The 23798-nt window shown below is 40.6% G+C and overlaps 1 protein-coding gene across 1 annotated transcript in view; it reads right to left on the bottom strand.

Moving 5' to 3' along the window:
* The window catches only part of LOC115194080 (cadherin-23-like), a 752381-nt gene that overhangs the window by 428513 nt on the left and 300070 nt on the right, over positions 1 to 23798 (bottom strand). Inside the window, exons 7-8 of the mRNA XM_029753428.1 lie at positions 6508 to 6702; positions 6162 to 6290 (exon numbers count right to left, since the gene is read on the bottom strand). Coding sequence (XP_029609288.1) covers positions 6162 to 6290; positions 6508 to 6702 — 324 coding nt within the window. The remainder of the gene's footprint in view (positions 1 to 6161; positions 6291 to 6507; positions 6703 to 23798) is intronic.

Here is a 23798-nt window from a genome sequence, read left to right as displayed (position 1 = left end):
GTAGATAGCCCGGCATCACAGGGCTAGCTATTTAGACACCCACCAAGTTTAGCCCTCACCAAAGTCAGATTTACTATAAGAAAAATGTTATTACCTTTGCTGTTCTTCGTCAGAATGCACTCCCAGGACTTCTACTTCAATAACAAATGTTGGTTTGGTTCAAAATAATCCATAGTTATATCCAAATAGCGGCGTTTTGTTCTTGCGTTCAAGACACTATCCGAAGGGTAAAGAAGGGTGACGCGCCCGACGCGTTTCGTGACAAAAGATTTCTAAATATTCCATTACCGTACTTCGAAGCATGTCAACCGCTGTTTAAAATCAATTTTTATGCCATTTTTCTCGTAAAAAAGCGATAATATTCCGACCGGGAGTGGTTGTTTTCGTTCAAAGAGAGAGAAAATAAACATGGTGTCAGCTCGGGCACGCGCGCCCCAGTCTCATTGTTCTCAGATCGACCACTTACAAAATGCGCTAATGTTTTTCAGCCAGGGTCTGCAAAGCCACCATTCAGCTTTCTGGCGCCTTCTGAGAGCCTATGGGAGCGTTAGAAAATGTCACGTCATGCCAGAGATCCCCTGTTTTGGTTAGAGATGATCAAGAAGGCCATGAAATGGTCAGAGAGAGCGCTTCCTGTTTGGAATCTTCTCAGGTTTTGGCCTGCCAAATGAGTTCTGTTATACTCACAGACACCATTCAAACAATTTTAGAAACTTTAGGGTGTGTTCTATCCAAATCAAACAATTATATGCATATTCTAGTTACTGGGCAGGAGTAGTAACCAGATTAAATCGGGTATGTTTTTTATCCGGCCGTGCAAATACTGCCCCCTAGCCCCAACAGGTTAAAATGGTGTAAAATAGTCATATGTTTGAGAAATTGAAGAAATAGCATTTCTAAGGTATTTGAATATCGCGCCACGGGATTACACTGGCTGTTGAGTAGGTGGGACGCCCACCTAGCCCATAGAGGTTAACCTCTTGCGTATATCCTACCACTGGGGGCGCCACAGCGCATATTGGAAAAAATTCGTTCCCATTTTCAACGGCCTACTAATCAAACTCAGAAGCTAGGACATGCATATACTTATTTTATATGGATAGAAAACACCCTAAAGTTTCTAAAACTGTTTGAATGGTGTCTGTGAGTATAACAGAACTCGTATGGCAGTCAAAACCCTGAGACCGATTGAACCAGGAAGTGGGATTCTGAATTGTGGACTCGACTTCACAGCCTTCCCTGTAATTCACAACGTGAAAAAATGATAATTGAGCACTTTCCAGTGCTTCCACTAGATGTCCCCAGTCTTTACAAAGTGTTTTGAGGCTTCTGCTGTCGAAACTCAGTGTAGGAGACGATGTGGCAATTGGTCACAGTAGGAGGGCCATCAGCATTGTGACGTCGGCGGCCGTGTCTGCCCCCACCTTTGGAAACGTTTTGAAACACAATGAAATTGTCCCACTCGAATCTTATTGGCTCTCTTGTTGAAACAGGCCCTGAACATTAATGTTATACAACGTTTGACATGTTTGAACGAACCTAAAGGAGGGAAAAAAGTCATTTTTCGTTAGCCAAGTCCCGCGCCCGTATCAGCATTTGGTTAGAGCCTTCTGACGCGCTAACAACAGCAAGCTAATGGAACATAAAGGATGGACTTTTTCGACCGAAAATACATTTGTCGTGGACCTGGGATTCCTGGAAGTGCTTTCTGATGAAGACAACTAAAGGTGAGGGATTATTGGCAATATTATACAAGATCAGATGTGATGTGCGATTGTTCCAAGATGGCGACGAGCTAGGCTTTCTAGCTCATTTTCTGAGTATCACATCCCCTTTTATCTCAAAGTGTGATTACCCTGTAAAGTTAATTTAAAATCTGTTATGATGGGTGTTTTCAAGAGATATTCATCTATAAATCTTAGATTGACAATATAAAAAAAAAAAATGTTTTCGAATAGTAATTTATAAAATTGTAGCACTGTTTCCCGGGACGCATTTTATGGGAAAATAGTTAGTCAACGTCAGGTGCCGATGTAAAATGCTGTTTTTATATAGAAATATGACCTTTATTGAACAAAAGATTGCATGCTGTGTGTAACATGATGTCCTAGGTGTGTCATCTGATGAAGTTTGTAAAAGGTTAGTGCTGCATTTAGCTGTTTTTTGGTTATATGTGATGCATGTGCTTGGTCGGAAAATTCATATGATGCTACTTTTACCATGTACTCCTCTAACATAATCTAATATTGTGCTTTTCCTGTAAAACCTTTTTGAAATCGGACAGCAAGGGTCGATTCAAGAGAGGTGTATCTATAAAACGATATGAGACAGTCCTATATTTGAAAAAATATATATATTGAATTTCGTTATGCTAATGTCGCTAGGAGTTTTTCGCTGGAAAATGATCCCGCTAACGGGATGAGAGTCTCAAGAGGTTTTAAGTCCAGGAAAACTCCAGGGCTGCATGGCATACCAGTTGAGGTATATCAATCCTTTTTTGATGTACTCAGAAGACAAATATTAGCATATTTTAACCACTCCTATTCAAATTGTAGATGATCATATATTCAACAAGAATGTTTGATTTTAATATTACCGAAACAGGACCGAGGTGGTGAATATAAAGATCCTGTCACGCCTGCTCCCGCTCTCCCTCTCTGGCGCTCGAGGGCGCCAGGCTGCCTTCCATTACGCGCACCTGTCACCATCATTACGCGCATCATCGCTCATTGGACTCACCTGGACTCCTTCATGTTTTGATTGCCTTCCCTCTGTCTGTCTGTTTCCTCTGTTTCATCCCAGCGTCTGCATTATTGTCGTTTCCGTTTCCCCTGTCCAGACGCTGTCCATAGTCTGTTCCTGTCCGTGGTTATTAAATGTTCACTCCCTGTACCTGCTTCTTGTCTCCAGCGTCGACCCTTACAGATCCAGTCCATAAATAAATTGGAGGCCCCTTACACTTCAGTGTTGTGACGCAAAAATTCTATCAAAATGCATAGCACATAGAATTAAAAAGGTATTGTCGGATATTATTCATCCTAATCAGACAGGTTTTTTACATGGACGATACATTGGTGAAAATATTAGACAAGTACTGGAAACATAGAACACTATGAAAAACCTGACTAACTAGGCCTGGTCTTCATAGCTGACTTTGAAAAGGCTTTTTATAAAGTATGACTGGAATTTACAGTGCATTCGGAAAGTATTCAGGCCTTAACTTTTTCCACATTTTGTTACGTTACAGCATTATTCCAAAATGGATTTTAAAAAATCCTCATCAATCTACACACAATACCCCATGATGTCAACTCAAAAACATGTTTTTAGAAATGTTTTCAAAGATATTAAAATAAAAGTAAAAGTATTCAGACCCTTTACTCAGTGCTTTGTTGAAGCACCATTGGCACAGATTACAGCCTCGAGTCTTCGTGGGTATGACACTTAAGCTTGGCACACCTGTATTTGGGGAGTTTCTCGAAGTCTTCTCTGCAGATCCTCTCCAGCTCTGTCAGGTTGGACAGGGAGCATTGCTGCACAGCTATTTTCAGGTTTCTCCAGAGATGTTAGATCGGGTTCAAGACCGGCCTCTGGCTGGGCCACTCAAGGACATTCAGAGACTTGTCCCGAAGCCATTCCTGCACTGTCTTGTCTGTGTGCATAGAGTTGTCGTTGTCCTGTTGGAAGGTCAACCTTCTCCCCAGTCTGAGGTCCTGAGCGCTCTGGAGCAAGTTTTCATCAAGGATCTCTCTGCGCTTTGCTCTGTTCATCTTTCCCTCTATCCTGACTATTCTCCCAGTCCCTACCTCTGAAAAGCATCCCCACAGCATGATGCTGCCACCACGTACTTCACCGTAGGGATGGTGCCAGTTTTCCTCCAGACTTGACACTTGGCATTCAGGCCAAATAGTTCAATCTTTGTTTTATCAGACCAGAGAATCTTGTTTTTCATGGTCTGAGAGTCTTTTAAGTCCCTTTTGGAAAACTCCAAGCGAGATGTCATGTGCCTTTTACAGAGGAGTGGCTTCCGTCTGGCCACTCTACCATAAAAGCCTGATTGGTGGAGTGCTGCAGAGATGGTTGCCCTTCTGGAAGGTTCTCCCATCTGCACAAAGGAACTCTGGAGCTCTGTCAGAGTGACCATCAGGTTCTTGGTCACCTCCCTGGTTAAGGCCTTCTCCCCGATTGCTCAGTTTGGCAGAGCAACCAGCCCTAGGAAGAGTCTTGGTGGTCCCAAACTTCTTCTATTTAAGAATGATGGACATGTGTGTGCCTTTCCAAATCATGTCCAATCAATTACATTTACCACAGGTGGACTCCAATCAAATAATTTTTAAAAAACTGCAAAAATCTGTAGGTTGTAAAAGGCTGTAACGTAACCAAATGAGGAAAAAGTCAAGGGGTCTGAATACTTTCTGAAAGCATTGCATCTGTTTATTATGGCTGTTTATTATCGAAATGTTAGCTACTAAAATCAGATCCAACAATAATATCAAGGGGCTAGAAATCCAAGGCTTCAAAACAAATGTGTCATTGTATGCTGATGATTCATGTTTTCATTTAAATCCACAATTTGGATCATAGAGGATCTAGATACATTTTCTAACCTCTCTGGATTACAAAAAAATCATGATAAATCATGATAATCATATTATGTGTTGGTTCATTAAAAAATGACTGTGTAGTTTATAATAATATTGTCTGACAGTGAAGTGGACATACTCTGGACTCATATCCCGATATAAATAAATGATATCACTCGTACATTTTAATAGAAAGTTAGCAAAAATAGATAAGATCTTGCTACCATGGAAAGGAAAATACCTGTCTATTTGTGGAAAAATCACCCTGATTAACTCTTTAGTCATATCCCAGTTTACCTACTTGCTTATGGTCTTGCCTACACCTAACAACTTGTTTTTTAAATGATATGAGCAAAAAATATTCAATTTTATTTGGAATGGCAAGCCTGGCAAAATTAAACGGGCCTATTTATGTAATTAATATGAATTCGGAGGGCAGAAATGATTAAATATTAAAGCATTAGACCTCTCACTAAAGTCATACAAAAGCTATACCTAAATCAGAACTGGTTCTCTATCAGATTAGTAAGAATGGCTCACCCCGTGTTCAAGAATGGCCTTTTTCCCTTTATTCAGATTACAAACTCTCACTATTGGTTATTTAAAAATGAAATAAAATATCTAAAATATCGCTATTTTTAAAACAAGCCATAGAAAGTTGGTTGCAAGTTCAATTTAATCCACCAGACAAGACAGTACACATACTACAACAAATATTATGGTTAAACTCAAATATAATCATTGATGCTAATTATTTATACTAATTATTATCAAATATACTAATTTGTTGGGAAAAAATGTTTTTAACAGTATAATCTTTGAAATTATATCATACATCGGACTGGTGGAGTTATGTCACACATAGAGCTAACAAAAATATATGGAAATATCTGCTCTGTCCAATATTACAACCAAAAATGGAAGAGGCAAAAGGAAGGGGGAGAAAGTGAGGAACTTGTCTGTCGCCCCTGCATTAAAGACCAAAATCGGCTAAAGAAAATTGTGATAAACAAAAAAGTATACAAGTTTCATTTAAGGACCAAAAAATGGACAGCCATACAGATTGCAAAATAGCTGGTTTTCAAGGCACATGGTTTATGAACTGATAAACAAGATGACGCCGGATTCAAAACTCAGAGACAGAATCATTAGATTATTTATTTTGATACTGTCCATATGTAGCTTGTTTTTGGTCGCAGGAATGGCTGAAGAATTGTTACATTTACCTGGAGCTTACCCAGCAGTGCTATTTGCAGAGTTATCTGAGAAGTCATAGTCAATCAATCAATAACATAATACTCTTAGCAAAAAAACGTATCTTTAAATTACAATCTGTAGAAACTATGAGAATAGAACGTTTCAGAACTTTTGTGAAACATCACAGCCCTATTGAAAAATATATGGCAACTAGAAATCAAAACTGGATGGTGTTCAGAGACGGGGGGAGATGAGACAGAGTGTTACTGACCGGCATGGAGGAGTCCTCTGTGTTGGTACCTTAGGGCAGGTAAGGAGAAAAGGTGGGGGAGGAGATGGAGAAGTAGAGAAAGGGGGGATGAGAGGAGGAGTATTACTGACCAGTGGGGCGTCCTCCTCTATGTTGGTGCTGTAGGGCAGGTTGGTGAAGATGGGGTCCATGTCCTGGACATCAGTGATGGTGATTGCCAAGTTAGACAGACTGGATAGAGGCCGCTTCTTATCCTGGTCCTGATGGAGAGAGCAGACAAACACAAGCATGGTCACACCTTGGTCATGTTCACTAGGAAGAAAACAGACTGAAACAGGGAGGGATTACCTGGACTTGCTCCTTTTCATTTTTAAAACATTATTACACTGTGCCCTACTGAACACCATCCTGCCTTGTTACTTTATTTAAAAAAAAACTGTGTGTGTAATCTTATCTGTACTTTGTGTGTTCCCTCACCGTGGCATTGACAGTGAGCTGGTAGGCCGAGGTGGTCTCGTAGTCCAGAGCACTGGTGACAGTGACCGTACCACGGGCTCCATCGATGGAGAAAAAGGGAGAAGGGGGCTGGAAGGAGAAGAGCACACTTCCCCCTGTGCCTTGGTCTGGATCTGTGGCATTCACCTGGTACACTGAGGTGCCCACTGGAGTGTTCTGGAACCCAGGGAGAGACAGGCACACAGATTGGCATAAAGTCATAGTTCTGTAGTATGAAGGGTTCTTCAAAAGATGGATGGATGACTCTATGTAGAAACACTGAATTGAGACAGATAACTGTTGTGCAGATTTAATGATGAATTGGCCACATTTGCAGCCAAGCACCAACTCAACTATGTTCTTTTTCTTCTCAACTAATTAACAAGATCTGACCAATGAGAATTAAACAAAGTAGTAACTGGGGAAATAATGAAATACGATTGGCCATTCACAACAACTGATTCCTCACATTTTAGAACTACACAGAAGTGTCTTAGAAAATAACAGAGCCCAGTATGATAAAATAAATATATATGTTATTTAAACTTTATTTAACTAGGCAAGTCAGTTAAGAACAAATTCTTATTTACTATGACGGCCTACACCGGCGAAACCCGGACGACGCTGGGCCAATTGTGCGCCACCCTATGGGACTCCCAATAATTTCCAGCTGTGATACAGCCTGGAATCGAACCAGGGTGTCTGTAGTGATGCCTCAAGCACTGAGCTGTAATACCTTAGACCGCTGCACCACTCGGGAGCCCCAAAATAATATTTTTTTAAAGCTCAACAGTGATCTAATGTCAAGATGAGTCCATGTCTCACACAATTCAGTGTGTAGACCCAAGACTCATTTCCTCAACTCCAAATGATGGGAGAGATCAGCACCATAAGTTAGATGTTGCCAATCTTTCCCTTTCATTAGAGGTTGAGAGGGGGGAGCTCCCTTGTTGATGCAAAGGAGATGGTCAGTCTATAACTTGGGTGGAGACTTTGACAATGTTTTCCTCTGACACCGTCTGGTATAGAGGTCCTGGATGGCAAGGAGCTCGGCCACAGCGATTTACTGGGCTGAGTGCACTACCCTCTGTAGCACATCGTGGTCAGATGCCAAGCAGTTGCCATGCCAAGCGGTGATGCAGCCAGTCAAGATGCTTTCATTTGCGCAGCTGTATAACTTTTTGAGGATTTGAGGGCCCATGATGAATCTGAGGGAGAAGAGGCAATGTTGTGTCCTCTTCATGACTGCATTGGTGTGTGTGGACCATGATAATTCCTTAGTAATGTGGATACTGAGGAAGCTCTCAGCCTGCTCCACTACAGCCTCATCGATGTGGATGGGGTGGTCCTCGGCCCTCCATTTCCAATAGCCCATGATCAGCTCCTTTGTCTTGCTGACGTTGAGGCCAGGTCTCTGACCTCCTCCCTGTAGGCTTTATCATCATCCATACTATTTACTCTCTTGGTAAATAGTATGGTCTACAGCTTATCATGAGGTATTCTAACTCAAGCGAGCAGAACCTTGAGACTTCCTTAATATTAAAGATCGCACACCAGCTGTAGTTAACAAAAAGGCACACAGCCCCCTCCGCTGAGTTTCCCTGATGCCACCGTTCTGTCCTGCTGATGTTCAGAAAAAACAGCTAGATTTATATTTACCATGTCCTTGTTCTTTAGATCACGTTGATAGGATAGTCTCGAAAGAAGCACATCCAGTTTATTCTGCAGTGATTGCACGTTCTCCAATAGAACAGAGTGTAGAGGCGATTCATCCACGCTCCGATGTATTCTCGTCAGGCATGCCACCAGCCTCTATAGAGCCGTCTCCTCCTTCTTCGAGGGTCGGGGATTTGGGCCTGGTCCGGGATAAGAAATATGTCTTTCGCCTCTGACTCATTGAAGTAGAAGTCCTCGTCCAAATCGAGGTTAGTGATAGCTGTTATGATGTCCAGAAGCTCTTTTCCATCATAGGAAATTATGATGGAAACATTATCTACAAAAAAAGTTACGATCAGCGCAAAAGGAATACCCAAAAGAGGACAATTGGTCAGGAGCCCATAAAATGGACGCTATTACCTTGAGAGCCATTTTTTGCAAAAATATCCAAACTCCCAAACACAATAGAAACAAAGAAAGCCACATATACACGCGTAGATACGTGCGCACACACACCTGGCCAGGAGTGGTAGAGAGTGATCAAGTGTGTGTGTGTGGGGGGGGGATCGTAAGCCAAATGTAAAGTGACACTGGCAGGAAAGTGTGGTCTGCTGCAACAGTCTGTCTGCTGCACCTCCCACGGAACAAAGGAGAGGGTGTGTGGTGTGTGTGAGTGCTCCTCAGCCCCTATCAGTTGTACTACAGGGGTATGCTGGGAGGCCAAGGGCCATTGCCCCGGGAACACAACAGCATAACACAGGTAAGAGAAGCTGACTTGCTCCCCATGTCTACATCCCCTGACATCACTCTGCCTATCACTCTATCTTACCCTCCATGTCTCTTTCGCTCAGATTTCCTCTCTTTTTCCTACACCTACACCCTCTCTCTCGCTCTCTCTAACTCCTACATCCCTCCCTCCTGTCCTCTTGCAGAAAGACAGGCATGCATCAGCAGGTCTGTCTCACTGGATTAAGGTGCCTGCCACCCAGAGAGAGGGATGGAGAGAGAGAGAGAGATATGGAGAGAGAGAGAGAGAGAGAGAGAAAGAGAGAGAGAGAGAGAGAGAGAGAGAGAGAGAGAGAGAGAGAGAGAGAGAAAGAAAGAAAGAAAGAAAATAAGAATGGTGGCAGTGTCATCGGACATCGAATCCGCAGGGTCAATCAATCATGTGATTTACTAAAGCCACCCTCCATACAAGGAGAATCATAAAACACCTTCACAAAGCAAATACAACAACGAATCGCCATATCTTACAGATCCCTTTACACATCAACAGATTTTATAACTAGTCAGATAGCAACATGACTAGACAGCCTTAAGCCTCTTTTTCACCTCGTTTATCACGTAATTTACTTGCACCTTCACATATGGACAGGCATAAGGTCAAGGGCAGGTATTACATTGCAAAGGTGGGCATGTACGTGTCCTGGCTTATACCAAAGATTTGTATAACTAACCCAAGATAGACCATTGCCTGTTGTCTCCAATGGGAGCAAATCAATCATAGTGGGCAGAACAAGCAAGGAGGTGGGCACAGCTAAGCACGAGCTCGTGAGATCCTATTGGCGTGTTCTACATTTATTTGCATATTTCCGTTAGGGAATGGCTACTCTATAAAGCGCCCGTTTGCAATAACTGAATTCACATTGCACTCCTAAACAACACCATTTTTTGAAACTTTAGCAAAGGGTAAAGTCCACAAAATGCACTCCACTATGTTTCTTACAGATTATAGTTTAGGAAAACATTTTTTTTATGGAGATCAAAAGTTTCATCGATGAGAAAATGTGCAGAATTTCAGCCAAATTCATCTCACTCCATCTTCTCCCACTGCTGGCCACTGGGCTTCCTCTCAACACCATATTTGGTAGTGAGTGGAAACGCCAACCGGATGCTTCATATTTATACAGCCTGTGAAATATCTGGCTCATTGTTCTATCTGTGCTTATACTAGTTTTGTCAACAGCAAACACACATCACTGGAGGAACAATGGGCTACAAAGTGGTCTCTGCCAGCAAGAGCCGCTTTGTGTCTGATGACATTCTCGAGGAAGATTTACTTCCCTTGGAAGATCTGGAGAGTGAATTCCAACAGATCCAACCATATATGCTCGAGCCATTGGCTTCTGGCGACAAGAAGATTTCAGTTCAGAAAACTAAATTCAACCACCCTTGACCCGCAAAGTGTTTGAACAGTATGTAACGTCATGGTTGGGGAGTAACGGATTACATGTAATCCGTTACATGTAAGGGATTACAAAAAACGTTAACTGTAATCCATTACGTTACCAGCAAAATGTTGTAATCAGATTACAGATACTTTTGAAAAACTAGATGATTACTTCGAGAATTACTTTTAAATTCAGAAAGGATGTTTGCGAAAACAAATCTTTGCCACTTCTCTGTTTTCTCAATGACATTCAAATCAGCTTTGAAAAAAGGTGCAAGTTTAAGTTTGTTCCACCTGAGTGAGTTTGACCACAAGTCAGAGACCACTATGATGACACACGAAATGTGTTTGATGGATCGGGGGAAAAGAGCAGGAATAGGCTTTTGTAGGCTACAGTTCAAATGTCTTCCAATGGTGCAACTGCTGTCGGCATCCAACGATTATCCAACTTGAATAAATGTTTGGAGGCAAAGATGACAGCAGTACTTTAGTCTACGGCGATACGGATATCATTTACTATTGATGTCAACATATCGCATTGATGTGAATCACACTGCTGCTCTCTGATTTCACTATTTGCGCCTCCCGAGTGGCACAGAGGTCTAAGGCACTGCATCTCAATGCTAGAGGCGTCACTACAGACCCTGGTTCAATTCCAGGCTGTATCACAACCGGCTGTGATTGGGAGTCCCATAGGGCGGCGCACAATTGGCCCATTGTCGTCCGGGTTAGGGTTTGGCCAGGGTAGGCCGTCATTGTAAATAAGAATTTGTTCTTAACTGACTTGCCTAGTTAAATACAAATTACAGATTGTGGTTGTTGTGGATGGCTGTTCACAAATCTAAATGTGTATTTGAACCGAATAATGGTTGAATTCAAGAAGTTTAAGCTGCCTGTCAATCATTGTTTTTGAAGCCAGTGGACAGCCAATGAAAAATGCCCTCTTGCAACAGCTGCACAGTACGGATCCGAGCATATGGAACACAAGTGGGGCTTGTTTCTTCAGTAGTGCTCAAAGCATGCCATTCCATGAGCACAGCATTTATTTTTCAACTCAAATCAATGAGCCCAATCAGTCCTCCATTACAACAAAATCATAAACAACAGAGTAAGGCTGGCTAATTTAGTCCTTAGTTTTGGGGTGATGCTCAGGTAAAACAATTTGGTTAATCTATACGTCCATATTTCCAAGTCCTATACACGAAGATCAAGGGGTATAACATTTATTGGAATGACTGGAACTCTGATAGACTTTGGTTTTTAATGTAAATATATAATTTAATCGTATTGTTATATGTAGTAGAAAGTGATTGGTTAGAAGAAGCCTACACATCCAATCCATAAAGTAAAATGTAACATCCATATATGGCCAGCTATGTAAACTGTAACATTGATTTATCCTGCAATAGATGTCATTCAATTGGTAACATACATTTTTGTCTTCTTCTAATGCCTCTTAAGTAGAAAGTAATCTAAAAGTAACAGAATGTAATCAGATTACGTTGCTGAGTTCGGGTAATCCAAAAGTTATGTTACTGATTACAATTTTGGACAGGTAACTAGGAACTGTAATGGATTACATATAGAAAGTAACCTACCCAACCCTGTGTAATGTTATAGTTAGCTAATATTAACTTGCTATATGTATCTCCAGCTGGCACGACACTGAAAGTTCTGACAAAGCCTGTATATAATTGTTAGCTGTAAACATAAACCGGAGCCTTAACCATTTGTTTATGCTGCTTATTTTCCCAAAAAAATGAAAAAGCTGTTGCGCAGCATCTCACTGCCTTCCTGAAGACAAACAATGTATACGAAACGCTTCAGTCTGGTTTTAGACCCCATCATAGCACTGATACTGCACTCTTGAAGGTGGTAAATTACCTTTAAAATAATCTCTGTGAGTATAACAGAACTGATATGGCAGGCGAAAATCTGAGGATAATCCATCAAGGAAGTGCCATTATTTTGAAATGGCTGTTTTTCCAATGAAAGCCTTTCCACCATTTAAAGGGATACGACCCAGATTCCGTTCCCTATGGCTTCCACTAGTTGTGAACAGTCTTTAGACATTGTTTCAGGATTTTATTCTGAAAAATTAGGGAGAATGACCACTTTGAGTGAGTGGACAGTGAGATGTCCCCAGAGCTGTTGCTGCGCGTGACCGAGAGCACGCCATTCTTGTTTTTCTTTTATATTGACGACACTATTGTCCGGTTGAAATATTATCGATTATTTAGGCTTAAAACAACCTGAGGATTGATTATAAACATAATTTGACATGTTTCTACGAACTTTACCAGTAGTATTTGGAATTTAATCTGTCTGTTGTGACTGCCGGAGGGTTTTGGATATAAAGAGAGACTTTATCCTCTAGGGGCTAGGGGCAGTATGTTCACGGCCGGATGAAAAACGTACCCAATTTAAACAGGTTACTACTCTGGCCCAGAAAATAGAATATGCATTATTATTATGTCTAGTAGCGTCTCCTTCATCACCTTGTTTTCCCTGAGTAGACAATCCATGTTGAAATCGGGAATTTTTACCTTGGCTTTGAGTGCCTTGTTCTCTGTTTGGAGTGTGAGAATTTCACTCTGGCTAAACTCCAAACTCCCCCTCAGCCCTGCTAGCTCCTCACACAACTTTTCCAGTGTTGCATGGATTCCAGCCAGAGCACTAGCCTCTACTTCAACGGTAAGTAAATCGCCCGTGTCTGTAGATGAATCTGTTTTCTTTGTTGTGTCCGGTTAAAGTTATTTTGTGAGGTAGTCTGATATGTCCATGATGGATTATATTGTAGAAGTTTTAATCTAGAATCAGTTTTGTATTTTAGATCACAAGGAATAAGGCTACATGAACAGGGGGAAATTGAGCAGTCATTGTGTGGTGTCTTTATCGATAAGTGGTTGGACACATTCATGGGCTAATGAAAGCAGAAGAATTTACTGCGCTGCTCTTTGCGCCCAGTTGCCCCCATTGACTCCTAATCGGTGGCACCGAGAGCCAATCAATGCTCTGATGGAGAGGCCATTGATCCCCATTGTAAGATTAATAAAACACAGGCCAACCTCTCTCTCTCTATCTCTATCTCTCTCTCTCTCTCTGCCCTTATCTCTTTATGTCAGATCTCTCACTCTCCCTCTCTCTTCCTCCTTTCACCTCTCTGTTTCTCACTTTTATCTCCTATCTTCCTCTCTTTCTCTCTCTGTCACCTTCTCCCTCCCCCCACTCTCTCTCCTCCCCATCTCTCTTTCTCTCTCTCTTTCTTTCCCTAACCCTCCCTCTCTCTTTCTCTCTCTCTGTGTCTCCTCAGGAGAGGAGGGTGATTTCAGCAGTGCCTCTTCAAGTAAGAGAAAACTCTGTCTGCGTCTCTCCATCTCGCCCCCTTCATCCCTCTTTTTCCATCCCTTTTATCCTCTGCTACCTTTCACCTTTTTAACATGTCGCTCCCGAACAAAAATACCCAATTTATTTAAAAACCGGACAAACGATCCCTACTTACTACGCTAATTCGATGATTATGGAAGATTGATCCAATAGCCCAACCGTCCTTCTATAAACAATTGTCTGATATTATGATTCAACTAGCAGATTGTGTTGGACAATTTAGAGGTCTTGAGCTATATCAAGCGTCTCAGAGTAGGAGTGCTAATCTAGAATCAGTGTAGTGTTTTAGATCACAATGAATAAGGCTACATGGACAGGGGGGATTGATCAGTCATTGTCTGGTATCTTTATGGATAAGTGATTGGACAGACTCATGGGCTAATAAAAGCAGAAGGATTCACTGCGCTGCTCTTTGCGCCCAGTTGCCCCCATTGACTAATCAGCGGCACCGAGAGCCAATCAATGCTCTGATGGGGAAACCATTGTAAGATTCAAACACAAGCCAACCAGTGGACAAACAATGTCTCAGATAGTGGATAGACTCTCGGAGTACCCTACAAACAAAAATATGTTATTAGGACATCCTCGGAGCGTCTCAAAATGGTTGCCTAGTCGTCAGGACTTTGTGTGTCCTGGAGGTTTTGTCTAGTTCCCTGTTTGTTACAGGGACATCCCAAAGGAGATTTCCAGGAGGGTCTCAGTGCGTTGGGTCATGGTCCCTTGGATTTTTTTCCTTCTAGTTCCTGGTTTGTTCCAGGGACACGCTTTAAGAGGATTTATGATGTTCACAAGGCATTGTTTTACCAGTCATCAACACATACAGTGAGGGGAAAAAATATTTGATCCCCTGCTGATTTTGTATGTTTGCCAACTGACAAAGAAATGATCAGTCTATAATTTTAATGCTAGGTTTATTTGAACAGTGAGAGACAGAATAACAACAAAAAAATCCAGAAAACTCATGTAAAAAATGTTATAAAATGATTTGCATTTTAATGAGGGAAAAAAGTATTTCACCCATCTGCAAAACATGACTTAGTACTTGGTGGAAAAACCCTTGTTGGCAATCACAGAGGTCAGACATTTCTTGTAGTTGGCCACCAGGTTTGCACACATCTCAGGAGAGATTTTGTCCCACTCCTCTTTGCAGATCTTCTCAAAGTCATTAAGGTTTCGAGGCGGACGTTTGGCATCTCGAACCTTCAGCTCCCTCCACAGATTTTCTATGGGATTAAGGCCTGGAGACTGGCTAGGCCACTCCAGGACCTTAACCTCTTGCGAGTACCCTACCAATGGGGGCGCCACAGCGCATTTTGGAAAAAATTCGTTCCCATTTTCAACGGCCTACTAATCAAACTCAGAAGCTAGGACATGCATATACTTATTTTATATGGATAGAAAACACTCTAAAGTTTCTGAAACTGTTTGAATGGTGTCTGTGAGTATAACAGAACTCGTATGGCAGTCAAAACCCCGAGACCGATTGAACCAGGAAGTGGGATTCTGAATTGTGGACTCGACTTCACAGCCTTCCCTATAATTTACAACGTGAAAAAATTATAATTGAGCACTTTCCAGTGCTTCCACTAGATGTCCCCAGTCTTTACAAAGTGTTTTGAGGCTTCTGCGGTCGAAACTCAGTGAAGGAGACGATGTGGCAATTGGTCACAGTAGTAGGGCCATCAGCATTGTGACGTCGGCGGCCGTGTCTGCCCCCACCTTTGGAAACCTTTTGAAACACAATGAAATCGTCCCACTCGAAACTGATTGGCTCTCTTGTTGAAACAGGCCCTGAAGATTAATGTTATACAACGTTTGACATGTTTGAACGAACCTACAGCAGTCAAAAAAGTCATTTTTCGTTAGGCAGGTCCCGCGCCCGTATCAACATTTGATTACAGCCTTAGGACGCGCTAACAACAGCAAGCTAATGGAACATAAAGGATGGACTTTTTCGACCGAAAATACATTTGTTGTGGACCTGGGAATCCGTGAAGTGCTTTCTGATGAAGACAACTAAAGGTGAGGGATTATTGGCAATATTATACAAGATCAGATGTGATGTGCGATTTTTCCAAGATGGCGACGAGCTAGGCTTTCTAGCTCATTTTCTGGGTATCGCATCCCCTTTTATCTCAAAGTGTGATTACCCTGTAAAGTTAATTTAAAATCTGTTATGACGGGTGTTTTCAAGAGATATTCATCTATAAATCTTAGATTGACAATATAAAAAAAAAAAATAGTTTTCGAATAGTAATTTATAAAATTGTAGCACTGTTTCCCGGGACGCATTTTATGGGAAAATAGTTAGTCAACGTCAGGTGCCGATGTAAAATGCTGTTTTTATATACAAATATGACCTTTATTGAACAAAAGATTGCATGCTGTGTGTAACATGATGTCCTAGGTGTGTCATCTGATGAAGTTTGTAAAAGGTTAGTGCTGCATTTAGCTGTTTTTTGGTTATATGTGATGCGTGTGCTTGGTCGGAAAATTCATATGATGATCTTCATCAGATGACACACCTAGGACATTATGTTATACAATACATGCATGTTTTGTTCAATCAAGTTCATATTTATATCAAAAACCAGCTTTTTACATTAGCATGTGACGTTCAGAACTAGCAAACATACCGAAAACTTCCGGTGAATTTACTAAATTATTCATGATAAACGTTCACAAAAAACTATTATTTTAATAATTATAGATACAGAACTCCTTTATGCAATCGCGGTGTCAGATTTTAAAATAGCTTTTCGGCAAAAGCACATTTTGCAATATTCTGAGTAGATAGCCCGGCCATCACAGGCTAGCCAAACTCAGATTTACTATAAGAAAAATTGGATTACCTTTGCTGTTCTTCGTCAGAATGCACTCCCAGGACTTCTACTTCATCCACAAATGTTGTTTTGGTTCAAAATAATCCATAGTTATGTTCAAATATCCTCTGTTTTGTTCTTGCGTTCAAGACACTATCCGAACGGTGACGCGCGGACGCATGTCGTGACAAAAAAATTCAAAATATTCCATTACCGTACTTCGAAGCATGTAAAACGCTGTTTAAAATCAATTTTTATGCGATTTTTCTTGTAAAATAGCGATAATATTCCGACCAGGAGACGTCTTTTTCGTTCAAAGACTGAAAATGTAAAATGGCCTCTTCACGTGCACGCGCGCCCCCGTCTCATTGTTCTCAGATCGACCACTATCCAAATGCGCTACTGTTTTTCAGTCTGGGACTGCAAAGTCATCATTCAACGTTCTGGCGCCTTCTGAGAGCCTATGGGAGCCTTAGAAAGTGTCACGTTACAGCAGAGATCCTCTGTTTTCAATAAAGAGAGTGTAGAAGGCCAAGAAATGGTCAGAGAGGGCATTTCCTGTACATAATCTTCTCAGGTTTTTGCCTGCCATATGAGTTCTGTTATACTCACAGACACCATTCAAACAGTTTTAGAAACTTTAGGGTGTTTTCTATCCAAAGCCAATAATTATATGCATATTCTAGTTTCTGGGCAGTAGTAATAACCAGATTAAATCGGGTACGTTTTTTATCCGGCCGTGCAAATACTGCGCCCTACCGTAGAGAGGTTATACATACACACACACACACCTGATCTTGCTCTCTTCTCTCACTCTCTATTTCTCTCTTTTCTCTTCTCTTTTCTCACTCTCTCTCTATTGTCAATAATTGTTTTATAATTTAACATGTTTCTAGTTTGTCAATTTTTTAAATGTATTTGTCTACAAGTGTTTATATGTTTACAACAAGGAAGGGAAAGATATCAGAATAGGGGCATTGGGGAATAATAACATATTGTACAGAATACATTTGTACTGTAGTGAAGCCGTCTCTAGAGTAATGAAAGGTCTCTTTCATGATCATGTTAAACGTAAATTGCTATGGAAATGCTGCGATGTGTTTTCAATGATGTTAAAGGTAATTATGATGCAACTATGACGGTGATACGATATGGATTACAATTATCATCATGAATATTAAGGCTATGCAAATTGGCAGAGTTATTATTTATTTGGACAGCACACATTATAGTCTTACTCTTATACGGACATCGTACACACTCTCACTAAGTCACATCCAATATCATACACATCAGCCTACTCAGATTTACTAAACACATAATATCTTGTCTCAATTTTTGAACATCTGTGGCATTGGCTCAGAGGCAAACAGGCAAGGGAATAAAACAAATATTGTTAGAACCTATTTCTTGAAATCTAAATATCAGACATTTGAAAGCTCTAATTTTGACCATCATAATACCTTTGATGGCAGTAACTTTACAAGCACTAATTATGATCAATTTAGACTGAGAATAGTGTCTAGATATGGTAAGGAGTGAAATAAGTATAACCAGTTATAATTGTAATGGTTTAGCAGATTATTAAAAAAAAGAGCAGTCTTTACATGGCTAAAAAAGGAATATAACATATACTGTTTACAGGAAACTCACTCTACATCCTTGGATGAAGTTGCATGGAAAAAAGAATGGGGTGGTGAAATAATTTTCTGTCATGGACAAAGGAACTTAAAAGGTGTGATGATATTAATTAACAAAAATTTCGATCTGAATGTGCAAATAGTCAGGAATGATTTGCAAGGAAGGTGGATATTTCTGAATATGAAAGTGGACGAAAAAGAGATTTGGCTCATTCATCTATATGGTGTTAAGTACCTTAATGGACCGTAAAGTTAATCACTCTAACAACTATTATCACCGTGCCCTTAAGGAAATCACAAATATTATGCACACATTTGAAATAGTGGATATTTGGAGACTAAAAAACCCTGACCTAGTGAGATATACATGGAGGAGGCTTAATCAAGCTAGTCGTCTTGACTACTTTCTTGTCTCTGTCTCTCTTGCATCAAAGGTTAAAAAAGTTTTAATAGAAGACAGAATATGACCGGATCATCATCTAATTGGCATTCACATAACTCTTATAGATTTTCCACATGGACAGGGATATTGGAAATTTAATCAAAGTTTACTGGAGGCCAACGTATTTTTAACTAAGACAAAAAAATCTTTAACTGAATCTTTACAGTATAATGTAGGTTCAGCAAATCCCCTTATTGTTTGGGATACCTTTAAACGTACCTTCAGAGGTCATTCAATTCAATATTCATCAATAATAAAAAACCAGTTCCTGGCTAAAGAGACAAGACTAAAAAGGGAAATCCAAATCTAATAGTACAGGTAGATAGCAATAAAAACAATACTACAGAGACAGAAAATAAGTTAAGAGGAAAAACCAAAAGAACTCAGGAACTTATTCAAGAACGATCTAATGTAACCTATTGCAAAAATAAAGCAAACTGGATGGAATATGGAGAAAAATGCACAAAATTCTTCCTGAATCTCCAATACAGGAACGCTAACAAAAATAATTTGCAGAAACTCGTTACTGAAGACGGAGTCATCTATGATTCTCCAAATGATATTTTAAAAGAGGAAGCTAATTATTTTAGGCAGATGTTCTCTTTTCCGTCTCATCTTCTCCCATTGAATGAAGATTACGGTACGGAATTCTTTCCAAATAATATAAAAAATGGAAAATTAACAAATGTACAGAAAGATCAGTGCGAAGGCCAAATTACGGAGGATGACATTTTGAGGCTATTAAATCCTTTCAGTCTTGATAAACCCCAGGGCTTAAGCCTTTTTGATATACTAAAAGCTCCATTGTTAGATTGTTTCAACTACTCGTACAGAAATGGTAGTCTGTCAGGTACTCAGCAGGAAGGTCTGATATCTCTATTATTAAAACAAGACCCAGATGGCAAATATAAAGACCTAGTCTATCTAAAAAGCTGGAGGCCCCTTACACTTCAATGTTGTGATGCAAAAATACTGGCAAAATGCATAGCACTCAGAATTAAAAAGATTTTACCAAGTATTGTTCATCCTGTTCAGACTGGTTTTTACATGGACAATATATTGGAGATAATATACGACAACTACTAGAAATAATAGAGCATCATGAAACATCTAAGAAGCAAGGACTGATAATTATAGTGGATTTTGAAAAGGCATTTAATAAAGTAAGACTGGATTTTATTTATAAATGCTTGGATTTTTTCAATTTCTGTGATTCTCTTATGAAATGGGTAAAAATAATGTATAGCAACCCCAGGTGTAAAATACTAAATAACAGCTACTTCTCAGAGAGTTTTGAATTGTCAAGAGGAGAAAAACAAGGGTGTCTGCTGTCAGCATATCTATTCGTTTTGGACATCGAAATGCTAGCTATTAAAATCAGATCCAATAACGACATTATAGGAGTAGAAATCCAAGGATTAAAAACAAAGGTGTCCATGTATGCCGATGACTCAAGTTTTAAATTAAGTCCGCAAGCTAGATCTCTGCAATGTCTCATTGAAGATCTAGATAACATTTCTGTACTCTCTGGACTAAAACCTAATTATGATAAGTGTACAATATTAAGCTTTGCATCTTTAAAAAATCCTACTTTTACATTACCCTGCAGTTTACCTATAAAATGGGCTGATGGTGAGTAGACATACTTCGTATTCATATCACCAAATATATAAATAAGCTCTCCAGAATGAATTTCAATAGTAAACTTGTAAAAATAGACAAAATACTGCAATCATGGAGAGGTAAATACCTGTCTATTTATGGGAAAATGTCCCTGATTAACTGCTTAGTCATATCTCAGTTTACTCACTTACTTATGGTGCTGCCTACTCCTGATGATTTGTTTTTCAAATCATATGAGCAAAGAATATTTTGCTTTATCTGGGACGCTAAACCAGACAAAATAAAGCGTGCCTATCTATATAATCAATATGAATTGGGTGGGTTGAGATTATTAAATATAAAAGCACTAAACCTCTCTCTAAAAGCTTTTCTTATTCAAATGTTTTACTTGAACCCTAAATGGTTCTCAAGTAGATTACTAAGAAAAGCTCATCCATTGTTTCAAAATGGCCTTTTTCAAACAAGCATTGCAGAGCTGGCTACAATTTCAATTTCATCCCCCTGAAAAGATAGAACAAATATTACAAAAAATATTATGGCTGAACTCAGGAGGAGGTAGAGAACTGGTCTGTCTGCCCAATATAAAGAATCAAAACTGGCAGAAGAATAAAAATAACATAAATAGGAAAGTATACCAGTTTCATTTGACGACCAGGATGTTGACAACTGTGCCATACAGATTGAAAATAGTTGGGAAGAGATTTCTGATGTACCGATTCCATGGTACAAGGTGTATGAGTTGACATATAGTACCTGTTTGGCCCTGTCCGGGGGTATCGTTGGACGGGGCCACAGTGTCTCCCGAACCCTCCAGTCTCAGCCTTCAGTATGTATGCTGCAATACTTCATATGTCGGGGGGCTAGGGTCAGTCTGTTATATCTGGAGTATTTCTCCTGTCTTATCCGGTGTGCTGTGTGAATTTAAGTATACTCTCTCTCTCTAATTCTCTCTCTTTTTTTCTCTCTCTTTTTTTTTCTCTCTCTCTCTCTCTCTCTCTCTTTCGGAGGACCTGAGCCCTAGGACCATGCCTCAGGACTACCTGGCCTGATGACTCCTTGCTGTCCCCAGTCCAGCTGGCCGTGCCCAGACGGCATCCCAAGCCTCGTCCTCAGAGCATGCGCAGACCAGCTGGCTGGTGTGTCTATGGACATATTCAATCTCTCCCTATCGCAGTCTGCTGTCCCCACATGCTTCAAGATGGCCACCATTGTTCCTGTACCCAAGAAGGCAAAGGTAACTGAACTAAATGACTATCGCCCAGTAACACTCACTTCTGTCATCATGAAGTGCTTTGAGCGACTAGTCAAGGATCACATCACCTCTACCTTACCTGTCACCCTAGACCCACTTCAATTTCCATAGACTATGCAATCTCCATCACACTGCACACTGCCCTATCCCATCTCGACAAGAGGAAAACCTATGTAATAATGCTGTTCATTGACTATAGCTCAGCATTCAACATCATAGTACACTCCAGGCTCATCATTAAGCTTGAGGCCCTGGGTCTCAACCCCGCCAATAAAAAAATAAAAATCCTACTCTGAGACGCTTGATATGGCTCCAGACCGCTAAACTGTCTAGCACAATCTGCTAGTTGAATCATACTGTCAGACAACTTTTTTATAAATGGACGGTATGGCTATTGTGTCAATCTTCCATAATCATCAAATTAGTGTAGTGAGTAGTGATCGTTTGCCTGGTTTTGAAATAAATTGGGAGTGACATGTTATAAGGGAGAAAGATAGCAGAGAATAAAGGGGATGGAGAGAGAGGGATGAAGGGGAGAGAAATGGAGATACACAGATGGAGTCTTGTCTTATTTATTGTCTTATTTAAAGAGGCACCACAGGAATCACGCTCCACTCCTGAAAGTAGACAGAGAGAGAAAGAGAGAAAGAAAGAGAGAGAGAGGGGTTAGGGAGAGAAAGAGAGAGAGAGAGAAAGAGGGGGAGATGGAGACAGAGAGGAAAAGAGAGGAAGATAGTTGAAAAACATGAGGAACAGAGAGATGTGGAAGGAGGAAGAGAAAGTGGAGAGTGAGAGATCCGACATAAAGAGAAAGAGAGAAAGAGAGAGAGAGAGAGCAAGAGAGATGGAGAGAGAGAGAGAGTAAAAGTGAACAGAGAAATGAAGAGGAGGGGGGAGTGGGCTGAATGTTGATTGAGAGAAGAGCGATATGAGCAATAAGCACACACCAAAGGAGCTATCCCTGCCTCTAATAGCCATGATAAATCCAGAATGCAGAAGGGACTCTCCCTTCTCTTTTAACTGGCCTGGCTGCTGTATGATGTATAATAGGGCTCTCATCCCCCAGCCTTCAACTCTCCTCCAGTTTCCCATTCTCTCCCCCAGTGTCCTCCTAGGAATTGAACCCCCTGCTCTTCTGTGGAGCTGGGGCCGGGTGAAGCAGCACGGCAGGGGAGCATAGGGGAGTTCTGAAGGTGCTTTGGGGTCACCCAGGCCACATCTTAGAACTGGAGAAACCAGCCTCTCTGGATCCCTAACCACTAAGAGAAGCAAGCCTCTCTCCCTAGCTTCAACCTTAGTCCTTAGTCCTTCTAGATCTGGAAGCGTGAGACCTACTTTTTCCCCAAACACTTATAAAGAGGAGAATTCTAGCTTCATGTCTTCATTCTGACCCAGGGAGGGTGGTGGAGTGTCCATTGGGGTGGGAGCAAAGTCTGACTGAAGAACTTTGGTATTTGTCTTTATGATTTACATATTAATTTGCACTTCTCTGTAATTAGGTTAAGGATTTCAGCAGCATGAATAGCCTGTGAAAAAGTGAGTGTGAATTGTTGTGATCAAGATAATTCCTTTATTTTCTAAGCAAAGTAATACAGCGTAGTCCTCTGGATCCAGTTTTCTAAACTTTTTTTATCAGATTTTGACAATCAGATTGGATTAACTGTTAGAATTGTGTATTTCAAATCAGAAAAATTTGATTCTGATCCTCCTGTGATAGTGATATGCAAGTTCTATTACGTTTTATATAATTTTTAGATAAGTATTTAGGCCCTTTGCTATGAGACTCGAAATTGAGCTACGATGCATCCTATTTCTATTTATCATCTTTGAGATGTTACTACAACTTTATTGGAGTCCACCTGTGGTAAATCCAATTGATTGGAAATGCTTTGGAAAGGTCTATATAAGGTCCTACAGTTGACAGTGCATGTCAGAGTAAAAACCAAGTAATGAGGTCAAATGAATTATCCGTAGAGCTCCAAGACAAGATTGTGTTGAGGCACGGATCTGAGGAAGGGTACCATAACATGTATGTAGCATTGAAGGTCCCCAAGAACACAGTGTCCTCCATCATTCTTAAATGGAAGAAGTTTGTAACCACCAAGACTCTTAGAGCTGGCCATCCTTGGTCAGGGAGGTGATCAAGAACCCGATGGTCACACTGACAGAGCTCCAGAGTACCTATGTGGAGATGGGAGAACCTTCCAGAAGGCCAACCATCTCTGCAGCCCTCCACCAATTAAGCCTTCATGGTAGAGTGGCCAGACGGAAGCCACTCCTC

Source organism: Salmo trutta, chromosome 5, assembly GCF_901001165.1.
Source record: "Salmo trutta chromosome 5, fSalTru1.1, whole genome shotgun sequence".
Classification (NCBI taxonomy): domain Eukaryota; kingdom Metazoa; phylum Chordata; class Actinopteri; order Salmoniformes; family Salmonidae; genus Salmo; species Salmo trutta.
Note: the sequence above shows the minus strand (reverse complement) of the source record. Positions and strands in the feature narration are given on the sequence as shown.